The following is a 22,013-nucleotide window of genomic DNA, read 5'->3' on the forward strand; positions in this document are numbered from 1 at the left end:
AAAAGTCAAATAAAGTGGTACGAGGGAAAAAAGAAAGAAGAAATTAGTGAAATTAAAAACGTTTCAGATTGATATCAAACTCGTACTATCTTACGATCCGCGCTCTCTTTAATAAAGGATATACGAAATCCCATGCGATACTCCTTCATTAAATTATCCCACGTACGATTGTATATTTTTTTTTACTTGCCCATCTACTACTACGTATCACTTTCTCCCGATGTAAGATGCACCGTGCAAGGCCGTTGCATACGAGATTGCATTTTTTATCGACGATAGAAGAGAACGAACACCGGTACCGTAATAAACGCACACAGAGTCAGCCGGTAGAAATTTTCTTTATTTGGCGACGTATCGTAAAAAAAAAAGAAAGAAAAAAAAGAAAAGAAAGAAAAAAACGAACCAATAATTTTCTTATACCCTTGACGTAATACGCCGTTCGAAGCCTCCCCTTGTAAAGAATGATTCATCGCAACAAGTAGATATCTCGTAGCAAGTAGATTGATACAAGGGATATTGGAAAAGATCCGGCAAATAGCAAGTAGGTGCGTCAATTGGCTTTATTTAAAGAGCAATCACCTTTCGTTCGTAATCGTTAAACCAAATAATATATTTAACGCGCATTTAAACCAACATGGAAGGGAGAGGGGGTTGTACAATGCAGCTTAGGCGGGCATCGTGCTCGCTCGAGCGAGACCGTGGCAACGCATACGTTTGTACAAAATCTATAACTCTAATTTAATATATATATATATATATATATATGTATATATACACGTCTGTATGTATATATATATATATATATTTATATATCTATAATATGTATACACCATGCAGAAGCAATGCTTTCAGGAAACTCTTCGTTAGCTGCCTATGTTTCCGTCATCGAACATCGTCCTAAAAAATCGCTTGTTAAATGGCGTGGACATCTAAAAAAAAAAAAAAAAAGAAACAATCATCGCAGATCTAATAAACGTTCTCACTTTCTCTCTAATCATGATTAACTAACTACGAGGAAGTACGACTGATCGATCGTTTATAAAGTATACGATATGGAAGATGCGTTCTTTCCTTAAGGAAGAAATCCTACAAATATTTATAACGAGAGGAACGAATGAAAAATTAAGGGGAGGAAAGATCGACGTTCCGTCGATCGTTGTATATAATCAATCAATTACTCAAACACGAGTTTTACAGAGCGTGTTCGACGCGCGTTCGCGCGCGCGCACACACATACACATTATCAATGTCCATTTTTCTTCTGATATCATGATGAAACGTACCTTTAGTTCAAACGAACATCATTCGAAAATCCTGACGAAAAAGCAAAAGAAATAGAGTCGCTTGTAATCCTCTAGCACCGCAAAACACGACCCCCTCCCCCAAAATTCACTGCTCGCCAATGGTATATATATATATATATATATAAATATGTATGTATAGAACTATATAACTACAGTAGTTAACAAGACGTCTGCGGACTGCGCTTGGTTGGCGGGCCCGATTTTTTAATCCATTAATTCTAAGTTTAAGTGTATCTCATGTTTTCTGTGTATGTTCTACCGTGTGTTTCTTGTCATGTCGGTGGAACGTAATTGGATCCAATTAAGAGCAATGACCTGTGTCGAGGCAAAAACAATATAGAGTGCATCGGAGGAGCGATTACAATGGTACTACATCAACATGTTCACTCGCGGAATCACGCCCTTTTCTCTTTCTTTTCTTTTCTTTTGTTCCGTTCCGTTTTCCTTTTTAGTCGATTCGGGGAGGACTGGTCCATACGGAGACCTCTCGACAGGCATTTCTTATGTTTCGCAGAGTACGAGTAAGATCGTTTTTTTTTTTTTTTTCTTTTTTACCATCGTTCCTTTCAAACATGACAATGAATATTTAGTTGACGGTTCTCTCTATAACTCACGTTCTATAATACGTTTATCCCTTTAACTTGTTAATTATTTATTTATTTTTTTCCTTATTAAATTTCATGCTTCTTAAATCCTACATAGAAGTCTCAGTACGCACCAGCATTCGGAGCAAGAAGCACCTGGACACGGTGTGTCTTATATAACGTTTCACTGCTACAATTACGATTTGATTTGATACGCATGGATACTCTACGCACCACACGGCCGCACCACACGGTAATAGTGAATTACGTACGTCACTATGTTTATTAGTACAGACAATAAATATAAAACGTTAATTGGCATACAGTAATTATGTGTCATCGCTAAACCGTATTGCCTTGGAAAAATTCGATCGCCGGCTAAAGCCTTTTCTTCTCTATCGGTCGGCTTTCTTTATTCTCAATATTATTATAAAGTGTCGTCGTAGAACTTTGTCGAAGGAATTCGAGACGAATGAAGATGCAAAATTCGTTTTAAAGTTCTCGTTCCTCGCACAGATATCGCGATTATATTGTGTGACGATGTCGTGAATATGTATGTCGCGTAGCATCGAAATGCTGGTAACTACATTTTCGTATCGCGTAGCTATAACGAGAATGAATGATTTATGATAAACCCGAGTATGGGACGCGAAACTTTCTTTCCTTACAATAGTATTTAAGTGTCAACGGTCATCGAAGGTCCCGGTCACGCTATATAGTTCTACGGAAGGACGGAAGTGAAAAAGGAAAAGTCGATAGTTGGAATGTACGTGATATCTGTTGCAATGAAATTCCCAGAGAACATGCGTCAGTCTTTATACGATGAAAAAGTGTAAAGCTTTCGAGTATTATTTTGTAAGAATAATTTTTTATAAAAATTAAAATCGTTCTTCGCGTACCCGACGCCAACTCGTCGTACGTATATATATATATATATATGTTTCTTATTTTTAAACAAAATGCTTTTGTGAAAAAATAGAATACAATGTGCGTGACAAACGTATCGTTATATGATCAATTCAAAGTACATCCCGATCGTACGTCATTTGACCGAAAAAATACTCGAGAAAGTAATAAAAATGACGCAGAGTACGATACGACTACTTTCGACTGTGGGAAAAGAAAAAAACAAAACAAAAAAAAAACAAAAAAAGAAAGAAAGAAAAACTTGTGCAACGGTGCTGCAATACCAGCTTATATCTCTGGAAACTTCAAAGGAAGTCCGCAATATTTCCATAGAAAAATAAAGATCTTCCCCCTCCCTAACGAAAAATACGAATAAACCAATCGAAGAATACGAACGCGTGGGAAAAAGGCATCGGAAAGTTCCGCCGCATCGACTTTCGCGCGTAGAAATATCCTTATCCCGTGACATAATTTACTACCTGCCGTTAAGTCGATGTAGCGTAAACACGTTAAACGACGTCCGTCGCCACATCGGGAACGAACGTTTCCTTCTATCCGCGAACAGTTTCGACGGCGCAAGGGACTCGCGTCGGCCCTTTGGATATTTCCAGTTTTCTCTTCTCTCTCTCTCTCTCTCTCTCTCTCTCTCTCTCTCTCTCTCTCACACTCTCTCTTTTCTGATCGGGTCGCTCTCAGCCGCATACCGTTTGCCTTCAACGGTTACTTATTTTGCCTCCGGTATATATTTTGCTTCCGATATCTTTGCCAAGTTTTTATGCGTGTATCTAAATATTTGTTGCGATTCGAAAGAGCCCGCCGTCATTTATGGCAACGCTAGTAAATAGTAAATTGAAAAAGTGCAAAGAAAGGCAGTGAAGATTATGAATTCAGGCCCTGACGCTTCTCCTCTTCGAGCATCGCATCAAGTTCGTCGGTCAGAGTGGCAAGCATATTTCCAATGTCGTTGAGAACGTCGGCAGGTTCGCCAACGCCACCGCCACCGCTAGAGTGATGTCCAACGATGTGACCACCGATACCACCACCACCACCACCGGCACCGCTCGTCGCATATTCTTGAGCCCGAGCAGCTCTCTGCTTTATCGTCCCGGCATTCTCGTTCGCGAATGGTAACGAGTCTGATTCTGTACTGGAACTCGACTGCAAGGACATTCAAACGATAGACGTTAATCCATATATAAAACGATCATAAAGATCGGATAATTTTTCCGCCCCCTCCCCCTCCCCCGAGTTAAGGTGTTTATCTGGAGTACCTTAAAGCTGGCATCGGAACCATTTCGATGTTGTAGAGCGAGCGAGGCAATTAATTCGTGTTCCTCGTTGACGTTGACGCTTACGCTGCCCCAGGAACGTGACATCGAAGACGGCGGCCGATTGGCTTGTTGAGGAGTGGAAGATGCTGGCGCTGGTGCTGGCGGTGGAGGCGGAGTGTGATGGAGATGATGATGGTGCTGTAGGTGATGATGCTGTTGATGCTGATGAATGTGATGATCCTCGCAGGAAGCAGTAGGCACGGGACCGCTGCAATCTATAACGACGTCACCGACGGTAGAACCACCGACGGTCACGACGGTCGGTCCAGCCGTGTCTCTCGAACTTTGTCGTCTCGGTGGCGAGGGTGGACAACGTTTAGGAAGATGGGGACTACTCTCCAGTCCGTACGTCAATTGATACTTGTTGTCGAAATCACGGGGCAACGACTTGAACTGCCCTGGGGTCGCGGTGACCTAAACACATCAGTCATTCGTCTGATCAGTTCGTTATGCCTTTTCATCCATCTCTCCATCGTTCACTTACGAACGATTTAATGAAGGAAAAAACAAAAAAAAAAAAAAGAAAAGGGAAGTTACCTTTGCAACCGGCCGCGGACGAACCAGGCAATGTCTCGGACGTGGAAGAGTTCCCCCACCAGCGTCTACCGCGGAAGCGTCGTTCGTAGGAGTCAGATCGCCGTCCTCGAAGCTTCGCGGGCGCCAATCTAACGGCTGAGGATGCGATTGTGGCGCCGGCGAGGGTGGATAGCCGAGCGGTGCGTCCTCCAAGCTTTCTAAAGACTTTCCTCGGGATCCACCTCTTCCCACCGTATTGTAATCGCTCGGCAGAGCGGCGTACATGCTCCTCCAAGCAGCACCGGTGTTCGCTTCGCTTCCACCCCTCTGAAAGGATCTCAGAACGGGCGAGGAGCAGTCCTCGTCGGGCGACGGCAAGTCGGGACCGCCTCGTTGAATAACGACGTCCTGAGAACCGATCAAAATGCAAATTTTACATTACCTCTCGTTCCCCGTCGAAGGCACAAACTGTTGCCTTCGGAATAAAATTAAGGGGCTTCTACTACGGTTCTTGCAGAATCGAAAAGATCTTGATATCTCTGCGATGTTTCGAGTTACCATTTGAAATAATTCTCTTAAAGGAAAACTTTGTAAAAGTTTCTAAGAGCACAAACTGCGTAGAATAAAATTTCCCTTAGGATCGTTCAATCACCTGCGTGTGTCCAGGATGTGGAGGCAGACGCGCCAGATCGAGAGGTTGTATGCGCTTGCCCGCACGAATATCCTTAACTCTTTTAATAGCTAATAGCAACTTCTTTTGATGACCCAAACGTACGATACCGATGTCTTCGAGATCCTCCCAAGTCAAAGTCGTAACGTCTTCGACCGAACGCATACCCTGTTGATGAAGAGCACCGAGATATTCCTCGAGTCTGAGAAGTCTCAGCCACTCCTCGAGCGAGCCAGGTACGTGCTCCGGTAATCCATCTCCGATGTTCAAATTGTCTATCTCCGCTTTCAAGCGCTTCCTATGATTGGGCTTCTTAATACCTGCGAAATAAACGCGATCAAAATATATCGCGGTGAGAAGAATATAAAAAAAAAAAAGGAAAAAAAGGTATGCGGTGACGTAAACACGCGTACCTATAGCCGTTAGATCCTCAGGCGTCATGCGCGTTATGGTAGCAAGGTCGTAACCCGCTGAAGCGAAGAGGGGAAAGTATTCTTCGAATTGTAGCTCGGTCAGCCAAGCGTGAACGACGTCGAGATCCGCCGGTCTGTCCGGATGGCTCCCAAGGGAGCTGATGGAACACCTCGGCGATGACGCGAGAGCACCGGGTCCGCGTGGACCCAAATGATATCCGGATGCTCTTCCAGAATCCAAAGACGCGGTTGAATGTCTCGAACCCGAACCCGATCCCGAACTGCCAGGACTATCTCTTCCAGGACTTTGCGTCATGTCGATACCTTCAAATCGAATAGGTAGATTTTTTGCTCAAACGAATCGTTCGTACGGTCAACAGGTTGTGTAAAAGAGTCTAAAAATCTATCGGTCGAACGATAACTACCTTGATCCTCCGCGTGAGCGTATTTGCCGACGACCGGTGGGAAGGCAAATCCTGGGTGCGTAAAAATAGGTCCCGGACTTTTTCCAGATGGCATCCCATAAGAAGCATCGTCGGTGGCCGGGCCACCACCACTACCACCGCCGCTTCCAGGGAGGAAGCAGCTATCCTCGCTGCTCGCATATCCGGCCGATCCAAAGGAAGAGCCAGAATGTCGAAAGACGTCAGGTACGGCCGGCGGCGCTACTTTCTTCGCCTGAGTGACGGCTTTCGATGGCCGGCTCATACCGCCAACTGGAACACGATCCACAAATGAAATAACATTAAAATCGCTCCCAATTCTCCGTAATAAAAAAGAAAAAAGAAAAAAAAAAAAAACGAAAAGAAAATGATTCGACTTTGATATTCGACGATCGTCCCTTTATCTCGCGAATCGACCGCATACGTAAATTTGCATGATCGATGAGGCCTCGAAATTTTGCATCGAACTCTCAAATAAACGAGACCTTAATGATTGTGCTCGTTGAGAAGTAGACACGATTGGCCAGGATCGGCAAAGGCCGTTCCAAGAATGGCGCATCATTTTCACCAGCAGAAGCACATTACGTTAAGTCGTTTAAGAATGCGCCGTAATGAGAAAATCGATAAAAGTTTTTACTGCAGCCCATTGGATCACCGCCAATGCATGTGCATACACTACCTACTACCTACCTACCTACCTCCCTCTCTTTTTCTATAAAGATAACGAGGCAACGATTCGTTGCAGTTCGCTGATTAACGCGACTCTCTTCCAGTGATGGAAAAGATGGGAGAGAGAGAGAGAGAGAGAGAAAGATGTAGAAGGAGATGCAATCTCGATGAATCACGTCTTCCATTGTGTTTCGCCGATGTTGCGTCCTCGCGTGCGCGTAATATAAAATTCAACGACACGTCGCGCCGAGAAGAAATTTCGTCTCTTTGAATCGTTACAACGCTCCCCTTTTCTCTCTTTTCTTTTCTTTGCGTCACTCTTGATGTGAACGCGGCGGAAACGACGAGGATGACGACGACGACGACGACGACGACGACGACGACGACGACGACGACGACGGAGACACCCGTTCTAATTATCTCAATACCAGAATGTTGTGTCGTTCGTCGCGCCGTCGAAAGAGGCCGAGTGCGCGCGAACGCTATACATCTCTTTCTCTTTTCCCCTAATCATTTCTTTTCGCGGATATAACCTACAGTCGTGGCTCGTCGACAATGACTACCTTTCTCGTTTCTCGAAAGACGAGGATGCGAGGGTGGTTTTGTACAAAGAGAGGAAAAAGTAAAGGAAAGGAGGAGGAGGAGGGAGGGAAAGAGAGAAATAGAAAGACGCTGGGCGCCGAGCGTCTAAATTCAGCCTTGTTTCTCCGTCTCTCTCCCCCACTCTCTCTCTCCTTCTTTCTATTTCTCTACACTTGGCCTCAGGGTATTCCGGAAACTCGAAGGTTTATTGCTCCAAGCGTTTCTTGGCTGACCAAACCCGTTGCCTTACGTCAATCGCGATAAGGGAACGGAAACGCAACGTAAAATTTTACAATGCCAAACATCCTCGGACCTTTCATCTTTGAAACTAAAAGAGAGAAAAAGAAAAGAGTGCTGAAAATTCGCACGTCCAGAAGTATTCTTCTTTCCGCGTAGACATCATTCTTATAGCTTTCCTTTGAGAAATATAAATCAAGCGAAACGAGTTGGTCGAATTAACGAAGAAAGGATTTAAAGCGCAAGAAGAAAATAATAGAAAAGTTTCGGGAAACGTGGGGGGCCATTTTACTTGAAGTGATTAACATTATTCTTTCACAAGATTTCACGGCTCGTAGGTGGACGAGAAAGGTTCTCTCTCTCTCTCTCTCTCTCTCTCTCTCTCTCTCTCTCTCTCTCTCTCTCTGGCGTAGGTGCGAAAGGAACCTGACTAGAGGGGATACATAGGACGAGGAGGAAGAAGTGGAGGTGGAGAAGGAGGAGGAAGAAGAAGTGGTATAAGGAGGAGGAGGTCAAAGTCAACGGGCTGTGTCAATTGGTTGCGCAAACACAGAAAAACTGATGCCTTTGGATGGGACAAAGAGACGAGGAGGAGCCATCGTGTTTCTTTGGTACTCTTCCGAGAACCATCTCTTTCTCTCTTTCTCTATATCCATCTCTCCGCACAGTTACGTAGCGGAATAATGAAGAAGACGAGAATGATAGAAGGAAGAGAGAAATATGGAGGAGGAGGAGAAGACTTTGGGGACAACACCAGGGGAACCACTGAGCTTGCTCAGAAAATTTAAATACTTTGCCTCTCGTGTCTCCCGAAGAAGAAACTTCTTCTTCCACTACTTCTTCTTCTTCTTCTTTTTCTTTTTCTTCACTCTTTTCGTTTCTCTAGCCGACATCGCGTTCCCTTTTTGATGGGATTGAAAGAACTCGACTGGAAATGACAGTTCGGCCCATCCTATTCTTTATCTTCTTTCTTACTTGTAAAATAATGATTGCGTTCTCTATCTTTTTCTCACGAATCGTTCGAGGTACTTTTTTTTTCTCGTAAAAATTTTCTTCCTTTATTTCTCTTTTTCTTTTTTCTTTTCATTTCCTTTCTTTCTTAGCCATCATCCGTCCGCGACTTAATTACCAAACGATATAATACTTTTTATCAGGGACGACAAAGCGAAGATAAAAGCAGATCTAAAATGTAGATTCTTAATGTGCTAAGCGCATTTTATGCATACATAGCTTACGGAGGCAAAAACGAATGAAATGAAATCCGAGCAGCGTGCTATCTTCGGCATAGATAGACGTGGTATGCGAAACGATGATGGGCGGTACACGTCGTTGCATTGTGAGAGAGACCGACCCACATCTAGCTCGTGCATCTCTTGCAAAATTGCATTAATCTTCTCGCGCGCTTTATTTCTTCGTGCCGATTTTGCCGGTTTAGTGGAATGTATCTGCATAGAGAAAACGATACCGCTTGCAATTCTTATCATTATTATTATCGTTGCCATTATCATTACGGATTCCAGATGTTAATAAAGCAAGATAAAAAAAAAGAGGGAGAAAGAGAGAACAAGGAAAGAGAAGAAAAATGTGTCGAAGAAAAAAAAGCAAGACGATAAAAAAGAAACGAAGGAGGACTCGAAAGCAGGAATAAAGTTGGAGTATTCTCGCGAAATGCAGGATACTTTGTACCTACGTACCGTACACGTACAAAGTCGAACGTGAACGGATCGGCACGAGCGTTTACAAAAGTAGGATAGAGAAACCGCGCTCGTTTCGACACGCTCCTCTTATGTCTTTTATGTATTATTACTCGTGGACTTTTCGTCGTCGATGAACGATCGTCCAGAGAAGTAGTCTCTCGGGCTCGTCTTCTTCTTGCGCACACGTACACATATATATACATGCATACGTTAACGTCTTCTACGTTAAACGTTTAACTTGCCATGTGTTCTCGATATGGACCCTACCAAAATACGAAAGACACATTACATTATGGGTATTCTCATCTCGATGCACCCGTAGTAAACGCCTACGTATCTACGTAGATAGTAACACCGACGTCTTATTTTGAAAAAGCTTTTAAAGGCAGCACGTACGTTTGTATCCACATCGAGAGGATTCTCCGGTCACGTAAATATAGACGCGTGTAGAAGATCTCTGCACGACTTAGTTATAAAAGAAATACGATAAGCGTTCGTAAATAATCTTTCCACGAACATGCCGCATATAACATCATCCTCGATCATCTTCCTCGAACGATGATTACTATTCCTCGAAATAAACTCGCTAATTAAAGTAACCAGTCCCCACTTGGAATTAAACTTTCCAAAAGGTCTCGTGCTTCTATTTTCTCTCTTCCTCTTTCTCTTCTTGATCATTGCTTTCCCCAAAGACTTTTTCAATAACTTTCGAAGAAATAAACTCTATCGGAAAATGAAAGCGAATCGATTCGATTTCTTTTCGAGAAATTATTCTAATTTACGATCGAAAAGAAACGAAAAGAACGTTTGTACTTTTTCGATAACCCTCTCTCTCTCTCTCTCTCTAAAATACGAATAGATAAATACTGAAAAATATCAATTACCATATGAATTAGTTCTATTTCTTTGACAGTCCATGAACGAAAGAGTACTCCCTAAAGGCAATACAACGGCTTGAAAGTTAATCGAAAAGTCGCTTGGTTTATATTCTGCTTTTGCTTCGTTTACGACGGGATACGAGGAAGAGGAGAAGGTAGAGAAGAAGAAGGAGGAGGAGGAGGAGGAGGAGGAGGAGGAGGAGGAGGAGGAGGAGGGTGCAGCGTGCGATCTAGTTCACAAAGTTCACTCGAGTCCTCGCATCGGCATCGAACGTGCCAGTTTCCAGATCGTTTCTGCGAAGGTCCCTCCTTACTTGCACGCATATACATATACCTATATATGTATATCTACCTTACAAAGAGACATACACATACACGGACACGCACGTACGAACACCCTTGAAAGAGTTGACAGACACACACACACACACACACACACACACACACACACACGAATACGTGGCGCACGTAACGAAGGTTTACTTACAATGCGCGTACTGTGCCGATCGCCTTGCTTCTTTTCCACGCGATACTGGCCGATGGACCGAGCGTAATTTACGAGCAACCTAGGGACGACGGAATTACAGTACGGAAAGAGAGCGCGCGCGCGCGCGCGCGTTCGCTCGCGTTCGATCGATCGAGAACGAAAGTCTCGTTATTTCGATCCTGCGTTTCACTTATTCGACATTTCCAATTGGACGAGTTACAAAACGAAAACGATTAGAATCGATTTCGACACATCTTTCTTCTTTTTTTTTTTTCGGGGGAAAAAAGAAGAAAAGAAAAAAATGATGAACCGACCGGGCCGACGAAACGAAATAAAATAAATTGTTTCTTTTATAGTCAGCTGACTCGCATCGTTCTCATTCCATATATATGTATATATATATATGTGTGTGTGTGTGTGTATAACCGCATACCTACTATACGTATATACTCAAACTCGAAGAAGAAACTACAAAAAGGAAATGAAAAAATCGATTCTTTTTCTTTTTTATTATTTCTTTTTTCAAAGAACTGAGTAGATACTCTCTTAAGGCACTTTCCATAGAGTAAAGTCGAAGAGTCGTTGTCGTTGAAGAGTTAAAGTCGTCATGCAAATGACTAGGCTCTACTTCAAATATTGAATCGTCTATTTCCCCTTCCCCTTCTTCTTCTTCTTTCTTTCTTTCTTTCTCTTTTTCTCTCTCTTTATTCTCTTTCTTTCTTTCCTTCGTGTTATAACGACGGTCAGGCGGTAAACGCAACTGGAAATAGTTATGACAATTCAAAAGCTATCATTAGAGAATTACGGCGTAGGCGTGTTAGCACGTGTCAACGTGGCACATGTGTCATTCCGTGTACGACACATCGTCATGGCGTCACTCCGAACGTAAGACAAGACTTTATCGCGTTCGCAGTCATACCGCGTTCGCTTTTCCGTCGCGGAACGTGCACCGTTTAATTAACACGACGAACATACGCCTTTTTTGTGTATCCTATCAACGCTTGAATCGATATACATAGAAGCTATACCGATGACAGATAGAAAATCATATAAAGCGTTTCTTATCTAGCGTTTTTTTTATATATTTTTTCTTTTTTTATTGTTTCACTTATCTAAATTACGATCCTATTATTTAAGAAAAAAAAAAAACGTACGATAATTATTATTATATGATACACCCACTTATATAGAGAGAGAGAAAGAGATATGTATATAAGTTGGCGTCGATCGACCCTTTTCTAAGAATCTTTCTTCGGCTCGCTCGCTAATTAATTCGGGGAGATAATCGTTGGAGAAAAATCATCCCATGAACGATTCATGCAACATAGGGGAATAAACGAAATAAATTCATAATCGAATAAAAGCCAGTACACACAGTTCGTGTCGATCGAGCCATGGCAAACGTCATTAACCACGATAAGAGCCAATATACTACTTGAATGTCAATTTAGCGAAACAACAGCCGGTGTTCTGCAACAGGAACACACGGCCATGCTAGTTTAGCCAGACGGATATTGCTCCCTATTATTATCGAGGAAGAGTGGAGAGAACGAGGTAGAATAGAGAGAGAGGGAGAGAGAGAGAGAAACAGAAACGAAGGGACTCTCGTACGTCTCGTCCCTTTTCTCCCCTACCTTTTTCCTCCCTCTCTCTCTCCTTTTCTATGCCATTTTCTTACTCTTTTTATCGCACAAACGTAGTCGCGCGTATATAGGAAAAAACGATAAAACCGACGTCGGTCGTACGAACGGGTTTCTCTCGATTCTCAGAATTGGGCAGACGCAACCCGAGCAAGAAATAAAAGGACGCATCGATATGCTTGGACGCGTCCAAAGGAACCATATAACCAACTTCCTACTCCTCCACCGAAGAAGAACTCTGTTAGGTTCGTGACCTCGACGACGACTATCCTTCAACGATTACGTTGGAAATGGATCATCAATCGAAATGGAACATCCTGTATATGGTCGATCGATTTTCCGCGATCGAATCGTGCGAATCCAAAAAAGGCGAACGAAGCTACGGAAAAAAGAAGAACGATGAGGCAGATGGAGGTGGTGGAGGAGGACGCTCTCGTTTCGTGCGTCGTTGAGATCGGTCAAGCTCGGTTACGAAATCTGAAAAGAAGGTAAGTAATGCAAGAAGCCGGTCGAGGAAGGTGCTGGCACGGATAGAGAAGGGACGCCACTTGGAACGGGTTCGTAAACTTGCTTCGAGAACGGAGCAAACGATCGTCATCGTTGTCGTCGTTTCGCTAACCAAAGTCGGCCGATTTCATTGACGTTCTCCTTTTCTCTCTCTCTTTCTCTCTCTCTCTCTGTCTGTTTTTCTCATTATTTTCTGCTTTTTTCTATTCGCCACAATACAGAACAAATACCTATCGAGTATTCCTTTGTAGGAATTGTAACTGGTACCTCGTAAAACTTGTTACTAATTGTACGCTAGAAATAGTAGCGATTTAACAGTGACATGTGAAATATGTATGTGTAATTGCAAATGAATGCAAAGTAAAGTATCTTGATTCTCGTATCGATTCTCCATATATATACGTATATATACATAAAGAAAAAAAAAAATATATATATATATTATGAATCCTACTATAATATTCTACCTGCAGGACTCGATCTCTCACTACAATAAATATTCTTCCCTTTCTCTTTAACTCATACACAAGCCAACTCCCCCTCTTTTACCGTGCTTGCAAAATGATTCGATCGAACGATAATCGACAAAGTTACGTCCCTCCTCATAGACCTCTCTCATCGTTGTCGTCGCATGGTCTAAGCTCGGCCTGTCTCCTGGCAGCTGGCTTTGCCGATATATGTATAGGTTCGCGAGAAAATGCGCCTTATCGAGTAATGCCACCGAGAGCAGCCAGCTTGGAAGCCGCTGCCGGCAGTACCGCCGTCGTCGACGACGACGACGACGTAACGATGCCCTCTCGTTCTGCCTTCCCATTGGTTCTCTTTCTCTTTCTCTTTCTCTCTCTCTCTCTCTCTCTCTCTCTCTCTCTCTCTCTCTCTCTCTCTCTCTCTCTCTCTCTCTCTCTCTTTCGATCGCCAGAGTTCAGGTTCCGTTCGCGCGTATACATGCATACATGTACCGCGAGATATATACGGTCGAGAGAAAAGAGAGAGAGAGAGAGAGAGAGAGAAAGAGAGAGAGGCATGAGAGCGCAATCGCGTTCCTCGTCGACGCCCACCGTACTCGTCGAACGATGCATAAAATGTGACGATAAATGAAAAAGGATCGCCGATAAAACGAACCGATTTGGACGAAGACTCGGATATTATCTGTATTTCGCTATTACCTACTCCCCTTTTCCTCGATTAAAAGCGAGTCTCCGTCTATTCACATTTTTATTTCCATTCTGTAAAAGCCGTTAAACGCAACCTTTCAGGTTGCGCCGAGCGTGTTCACGAATCGGACATATGTACATTCGTATTCGTAGGTACGTACGTAGGTACCTACGTACGAATACGAACGCGTACGTACGATACGTTGGAGAACGTTTTAATGCTTTATCGACGAATGGCGGCACGATCGTTGGACATTCGGATCAAAAGTTTTCACTTTGTTAATGCGATAGCGCGTCGAACGAGACCTTGATTATTCGTTTATTATCATTTTCCATTATTTTGCTTTTATACGAGCATGGAAATCAATAGACGTTATGACCGAAGCAGTACGTTTTACAAATGGATAAAAAGATAATAAAAAATGTCGTCATACTATATATCGCGTAATTTGTAATGTAAATACGTATTATTCCTTAACATTGAAGAAAACAAAAGAATGATTTTCATATGGAAAAAGAGAAAAAAAATGTCTTGGATGGACATCTCTCTCTCTCTCCCTCTCTCTCTCCCTCTCCCTCTCTCTCTCTCTTCATTTCTTCTTTCTCTCGTCCATCTCCCCTATGCTGATTCCACGAAGAAGTCGCAATCTCGTCGATTGTATTTTATCGACGATAGACCAACGAACAGTGAGCAATTAGTCGCGCAAGGAAAATAATAAAGAAAAGACTATCCATCTCCGAGTCGTCGTGGGTTCTCAGAGAGTTACGCGTATCGGACAGCTATCGAGACACTGCTATCGAGACACAGCTATCGGGACAAGGAGGGTCAGGGTTCGTCATCTCTCGTCGTTCCATAACCATAAACAGGCTCGTCGAACGGCTTTCCATCGATCTCGAGTCCAGGCAAGACGGCAGAGGCAAGTCGAGCTAGCTAGCTCGCTCGTTCGCTAGCCAGCCAGCCAGTCAGCCACGTCGCCGACTCGTGCCGTATGTAAGTATTTACTCCTAAGAAAAAGAAGACAGAACCGAAGCGAGAGAAATAGAGAGAGAAAGAGAGAGAGAGAGAGAGAGAAAGAGAGAGAGAGGAGACACTTACGGTGCATGAGGTTCCGCCAGCTGCCGTAAATCGCTTTGATGCACTTGTCGAGCGGAGTAGCGACCAAATTCGTGCCGGTTTTACGGGTACCGAGATTCCCCTCGGAACGACTTCTGAAGAGTTTACCGCTAGCGAACGTTCCGATCGTGGGTGTTCGTGGTTCCCGAGGGCACAGCTTCGTTTCGGCTTTCTCGATTATTCCGTTCGGTAGCCAAGATTCCATCGCTGGATCGCGAAAGCTTCGATACGTAGACGAGAGTTTCTTTGAAGATTTTTGAAGGAAACGTTTGCCCGGTGGCAAAGGTGGTGGCCCTAGGCAACTCGTAACCGCCGTGATCGCCATACTTGGAATTTAATTTTATCCTCGACGATTTGCTTTTTTTTCTTTCTTTCTTTTTTTTTTCTTTTTTTTTTTATCGCAACACTTTCTATCGAGTTGTCGCCGTCACCCCGATCGACTCTCGATGATTTTATTGTCGTCGTTCGTCATTTCCTTATCGAACGTCTATCCTTTCACGGAGACAACGAAATCTTTGCGAGCACTATCACCGATAGACCGGAAACTTGTCTCTCCTTGGGTGATACGATCTCCAAGCTAACGTCCAAGAGTCAATAAGTTTCTCTACTCGCGTCTGCCACCGGACTACAGGGAGCTTAAGTTTATTGGTCGATGCAGTTAACGCGGCACCTAATGATTCACCAACCAGTTTCCGAGAGGCATACGGAAGAAGAAGAAGAAGAAGAAGAAGAAGAAATCTTTACGGATGCAACGTACTCGAGATATACTGCTTCTCTTCTCGCACCTTTCGTAGAAGAAGAAGATCTCTCGAGACGATCGAAAACGTACGACGCGTTTCCCGCGGATAGTTATTTTCCTTTGCTAAATCCTCGCGCGAAGATGGATCATCGGTGAAAATTAGCAGAAGCTACGAATTCACGGGTAGGATACACTAGTCACGATGAAGTAATCGCTAATGATTCACGAATACACAAGAAATTCTCCCTCGCTGCCAAGTTTCTTCAAGGCGAAGCTGAAATCTGAACAGAATCGCGAATGTAATTCGAGGCCGAGCCAAAAGTATTACTTTCGTTCGTAGCGGTCGATCGAACGTGAAAGAGACGCTCGAATCTTTGGAAACGTCGCTGGTAACCGGATAAGAAAGACTGTCAGAAATGTTCGCCGAATAGCCACGGCTATCTCGCTTTCTTTCTTTTTCTTTCACTCTCTCTCTCTCTCTCTCTCTCTCGCGCTCTCTCTTTCTCTCTCTCTTTCTATTCGAGCCTTTAGCCAAGTAGTGGTGGCGAATGCAAAGGGGCGAGGTCGAAGGTGGGTGAACGAGTTCCCGGCGAGAGACCGGCGGCGTGGGCCGCCCCTGCATTTGGTCGCGTGGGTTTCAAAAAGCGCGACATGTGAATCGAGACTCGCAGCGTATGGAAATATCGAGAGGAGGACGGAAAAAGGCGGGTCGAGGAGAGGGAAAGAGAGAAAAAAAGAGAGAAAAAAAGAGAGAGAGAGAGAGAGAGAGAACGTTATGCAGCAGGAAAAGTCCAGACGACGAGATTTCATTGATCGAACGACCGGCAGCGGCGAACGATTTCGCAAGAAAGTCGTTTACAAAAAAGTGCCTGACGTTTTCGTTATTAATAAAGGTCGTCGATAACGATTTAAGCGCCTCCTTTCTATATCGCCAACACAGGCGCACAGTTACTCGATACATTAAACACGAGTCATTCGTTCGTAGAGCGAACGTTTTGCGAACGTTGTTCGCGTAGTTCTTTTTTTATTACTTCTCTCTTTTTTTTTTTCTTCTCTCTTAGCTAATCCATATTTATTTTCATTATTTCCAATCATTCAGGATAAAGGATAAAGAGATGAAAAGTTTCTTCAAATTTTATCGTCGTCACTTATCATAAAGGCACGCTTAATAATAAGCGATAATAAAGAAAGTATTAAAAAGTAAGAAAGTAAAAAATAATTTCTAATGGTTTTATCGGGTTAATTCAAAGATCGGGAACGACCAGAGAAGGATTACATCTATCCTCTATTCTTGCTTTCCTATATAGACCAGTCCCGATTAATACTACTTCAATTTGAAGAATCTCTCGTTCCCATTTCCACAGGCGACGGGCGATATAAGCTAACCGGTTGAAAGCTACAACAAGAACGTCTCCAGTATATATCACATACCGTATTGTGTTCCTGAAATATTCGCAATGCCGTATTGTAAGAATTTCATTCTCCGCAGGCTATCGTAGATCCTCGACGTCGTCTAAAGACCTTCCGTTTCACCGTTTCGTCGCTCGGTTCGATTTCCGTTGTAAACGAAAGCTCGAGAAAGAAGTTCTGTTCGTGGATAGCAAGTTGCCAAGAGAAAGAAAAAGAAAGAGGAAAAGAGAGAGAGAGAGAGAGAGAAAGAGAAAGTTTGGAGGGGGAAAAGAGGAGAAGCAAACACAACGACGACGACGACGACGACTAACACGAGGGCGAGGACGACGTGTGTAGGGTCTCTTTAAAAGAAAAGTAAGGAAGATCGAGAGAGCTCTTGCGAGGAGTCAAAGAGAAAATAAGAGAAGAGAAGAGAAGAGAAGAGAAGAGAAGAGAAGAGAAGAGAAGAGAAGAAAGAGAAGAGAAGAAAAGGAAGAAATGCAACGCGGCTACGAATAAAGGATAGAAACGGGTAGAAAACGATGAGCGAAGAGAGGAGAGGAGCGAAGAAAGGTGAAGGGAGGAGATGCATGGGGAAGGGAGGGGGATTAGTCTGCCAAGGGATGTTCCCGCTCGATATGCATTGTCTGCCCTGTCCCCCTTTTCAGTTTCCACTCCTCTCTTCCAACGGCCTAGCCCTCTCTCTCTCTCTCTCCTCATCCCCTTGCCTTCCTGCTTTCACCTCCGCCCTCGCACGCACACACAAGCCAAAGCAACCAGTCTGTGCCAGCTAGGATTCTCGCGGAACGAAGCAGTAACGATCTCGTACACGAGGGCACGCGGCATCGTAGCTACATAGGTATATACATATGTACGTACACGTAAGCACCGTAGGTACTATATGCTTTCTCGGTCTCTCTCTCTCTCTCTCTCTCTCTCTCTCGCTCGCTCTTTTGCTCGTGACACACGTACGTTCGTTAAGAGTTACACGCGAGAGAGACACCCGCGGCTATTTCTGCATTATTACGACCTGCAGAGCCTTTGTCCCTGCGCTAAAACACGAAATTACCTTGTAAGCTGCTCGCGGATGCGACTCTGCGGTGACTTCCATATCGAACGACATCGCGACAAAGAACGACAAGTCGCGTATTATAGTCGAGTTCTCCTTTAGCTTCCAAAGACTTTTCTTCCGTTTTATCTCGGAGTGCGAAGAGATCATTCTCCGGCGTTGTTTAACGCCGCTGTTACAAATTTCCTACCCTACGTGTAACCAACGTACGCGACTTTATTACAACTTTTTTTTTATCTTCCCACGACGCGTTTGACAAACCGTGCGAAAAAACGATTTAAGCGAAAAGAAAATCACGCGACTCGTTATTTTCGTTGTTAATACGAATTTAAAAGATATTTGACACAGACACATGAAAGCCAACAAACTATCATTTTAATTGCTCGCATTCGCTTCTTTTATCTCAAACGATATGCAAAGATAAAAGGTAAAACGCTTCGTCGAGTGAAGTTTCCTTTCTGCATTAAAAAAAAAAAGAAAAAAAAGAAAAAAAAAAAACTCGACGTTCTCGTTGTACGTATATTCCCTTTTCCAATTGACATGCGATTGCAAGTGTATGCAATTAAGTATTTACATTCCGTACGATCTGAAGAATCAAACACGTTTAATTAAGAAATAAAATATTGCTCGGAAGATTCGAAAGGGAACTTTGTTAAGTATAATTATCCTTGGATATATCAACGATACGCGGTCGATCTCCGTTCGAAAAATGAAACTTCGTTGCAATTTGTGATGGATTAAGCGAGCCACCCGGTATATTACTCGTGTAAGGCGCGTCACGCTTGCAAGACAATTACCCGATGCAAATGTTAATCCGACTAATATAGAGACGCGCGTGACCAATCATAATAAAGCCCGTTCGTGAAACGGTTTCGATGCTTTTCCTTTGATTAATTGAGCGCGATGTTGTATATCGTCGATTAACAACGCCGTCCGTTAATACTTCCTTTCTCGAATGTGCTTTGACGCAATGCCGCAAACCCAATCTATAAATATATGTATACTTCCTAACGCGTAATTACGACAGTGTGATCTGTTATTCATTACGTTGTAATGTACGACTAATTTGTCATATTTTCGAGAAATTTTTATCGCATTACATTTATCCTTTTAATTCGATTGACATTAATAGACATATCTGTGTATATATATGTATATATATGTATGTATGTATGTATGTATGATGTATGTATGTATGTAAGTATAGATGTGGATGTTTGTTCAAAAAATGAAAAGTTTCGGGAGAATCGTTCCGTATGTAAAAAAAATATATACGTATACGCACGTAAACATTTTCCAGGCTGGCTATTTCATTGGTATTTATATGGATTAATTAAAAGATGGGATCCGGATCGTACGTCTATATCTATAGATAAAATTAATAACGATATAACGTAATCAATAGGAAGCCAACGTTTTTAATTAAAATCGAATACCCTCTGTACGTGTTTTTAATTGTTTTCCCCGGCTTCTTGAAAAAGAAAAAAAAAATATAAAAAAAAGAAGAAAAAAATAAAAAATGAAAAAAAGAATAGGAAATGAAATAAAAAGAAAAGATAAAATAGAGAAACCGAGTCCCGCCGAGCAGAACTGTTTTCCATCGGACTGTTACTACTACTCTTCTTCGTGCTGTCATCGCGAAAAAAAAGAAAAGAAAAAAGAGAAAAAAGAGAGAGAAGAAATAAGAGAGATAGAAGAACGCACGTTTAAGAGTTTGTTAAGAATTACAGGCGAGTGCCCGCGCCTGGGGCGTTTTCCGCGTTATTGTTTCGCGTGGCCTTTGTCACGATTGCAAAAAAGAAAAAAAGGGAAAATATACTGGCGGAGAAGTAAGATCGCTCTATTCGAGGAAAAAAAATGCCCAAGGCGATACTCCGCGGGGATGATAAGCAAGGAAAGCGCGAAAGAGAGCGAGCGGACGCGGTGGCCAATTAAAATGCCGCGATCATCCTCATTATGAGGAGTTAACATCAACTACTTTATGATCCTTCAGAAGGGCGAAGTGGAGAAGCAAAGAAGGGAACGAAAAGGGAGGAGGGGAAAAAAGGAAAAAGAAAAGAAAAGAAAAGAAAAGAAAAGAAAAGAAAAGAAAAGAAAAGAAAAGAAAAGGAGAGAAAAGAAGTCAGCGAAGGAAGCCAAGTGGAATTAGAACGATTCGTCGTATCGAAGAAACGAGCCAGCGAGCTCTTTTTAAATGAACTTTTTCCAAGCCAGTTACGTTTGCTATCTTCCTCTATCTTTTTTTCTCCCTCTCTTTCTATCTCATTTTCTCTATGTCTGCCTCGCGTCTATCCCTTTTTCTCTCTTTTTCTTTAGCTCTCTCTTCATACACGAGGCCGATTCAATTGCCTCGGCTTCTCTTGCAATTTACTTCTCCGTTCGTCGAAACGCTCATCGCCGTTCGTTCCTCCGTACTTCTCGATATATTTTTAAACCGACCGAATCGTTACGTCGCCGACGTCGACGACGACGACGACGACGATACCGATCGTGATATAAAATAACGAATCTCTTTGTTAATCGAGATACCGCCTTCGAAAAAACGAAGCTAAGGAACAGGTTTACCTCGTTTCGATAAAGAGAGGAAGAAAGGAGGAGAGAAAAAAAAATTTTATATATATATATATATATATATATATATAGATATAAACCGTCACGATACGCGTCGATCCTTCCTCCGCATTTTCTGCTACGACTCTTATGTAAATGACGGTGAATTCTGTGCAGAAAAAGAGAGTGTGCGAAAGAGAGAGAGAGAGAGAGAGAGAGAGAAAAGTCACCCGTAGTTACGGACTCGTGCTCTTATTGCTTGTTCGAGTTAAACGCGTATGTGGTTTTCTCCCCTCCATCCTTATCCTCTTTTCTTTCCTCCTCCTTCAAAATTATTTTCTCCATCACGTTCACGCAAGTCGAACCACTCCAACCCTCTTGTCCACGTACCTTGTCGTTCTCGTTTCGAAATGACCGGAATATTTATTTCTTTTCTTTTCCTTTTGTTTTGTTTCGTTTCGCTTTGTTTTGTTTTCCTTTTTTCCCCTATTTCCTGCGTTTCATGTCCTTCTATGTCACAATCGCGTGTCTACTAATCCTTAGCTCTCCTCTCTTCCTCTCATTGATGTTAACCAGAAATGAAAAATTTCACACTTAGGTATTAGAAGTACCTTCGTTCGAGAGTAGAAATGCGAAACGGATCAAAAGGAAGTCTTCTAATGACAAGAGGCAGGTTATTCATTTTGTCCTCTTGGATGGCACGAAACGAGGAAGTGACGCGGTAAATTTGTATAATGAAATTTGCGGCAAAGGAGAGTCAAAAGCATGAATATAAGCTTGCGTTGAGCTCTTTGCTTAAGTAGCATTTGCATCCCCCCCCTCTCCCTCTCTCTCTCTCTCTCTCTCTGCCTGTGATTGTCTCTCTGATTTATTGCAAAATCAAATCAAAGCCGGAATTAAAGATCAATCGAGAGAGACGTTACCTACCGTCGAACGTTCGAATTATTATTCAACGCGACTATCGCGAACTCGCGTTCGCGTTCGAGCGGAACGCAGCACGCTCTTCCTTACTCCGTAAGGCTAACTAACTCTCGATGAAGAGAAAATCGAACGCCTACGACGCCGACGCCCCGAGAAACTCGTTTACAAGGAGCAACGAGGAAGAAGTTCCCTCTACTGAAAACGTGTACGCCG

The 22,013-nt window shown here is 43.0% G+C and overlaps 1 protein-coding gene across 4 annotated transcripts in view; it reads right to left on the bottom strand.

Annotated features, from left to right (window-relative positions):
- Nucleotides 1-542: 542 nt before the first annotated feature.
- LOC124432027 (caskin-1) overlaps nucleotides 543-22,013 on the bottom strand; it is a 38,681-nt gene continuing 17,210 nt past the window's right edge. For 2 of the 4 annotated variants that reach the window (XM_046980550.1, XM_046980541.1), the window contains exons 2-7: nucleotides 6,150-6,440; nucleotides 5,725-6,048; nucleotides 5,294-5,631; nucleotides 4,663-5,049; nucleotides 4,066-4,539; nucleotides 543-3,952 (exon numbers count right to left, since the gene is read on the bottom strand). In XM_046980550.1, coding sequence (XP_046836506.1) covers nucleotides 3,674-3,952; nucleotides 4,066-4,539; nucleotides 4,663-5,049; nucleotides 5,294-5,631; nucleotides 5,725-6,048; nucleotides 6,150-6,432 — 2,085 coding nt within the window. In that variant the 5' untranslated portion in view covers nucleotides 6,433-6,440 and the 3' untranslated portion in view covers nucleotides 543-3,673. Of the gene's footprint in view, nucleotides 3,953-4,065; nucleotides 4,540-4,662; nucleotides 5,050-5,293; nucleotides 5,632-5,724; nucleotides 6,049-6,149; nucleotides 6,441-10,236; nucleotides 10,286-15,114; nucleotides 16,153-22,013 lie in introns of those variants that run through there. The other 2 variants (XM_046980524.1, XM_046980533.1) reach the window with 2 other exon arrangements.

This window comes from Vespa crabro, chromosome 1 (genome assembly GCF_910589235.1).
Source record: "Vespa crabro chromosome 1, iyVesCrab1.2, whole genome shotgun sequence".
Lineage (NCBI taxonomy): Eukaryota > Metazoa > Arthropoda > Insecta > Hymenoptera > Vespidae > Vespa > Vespa crabro.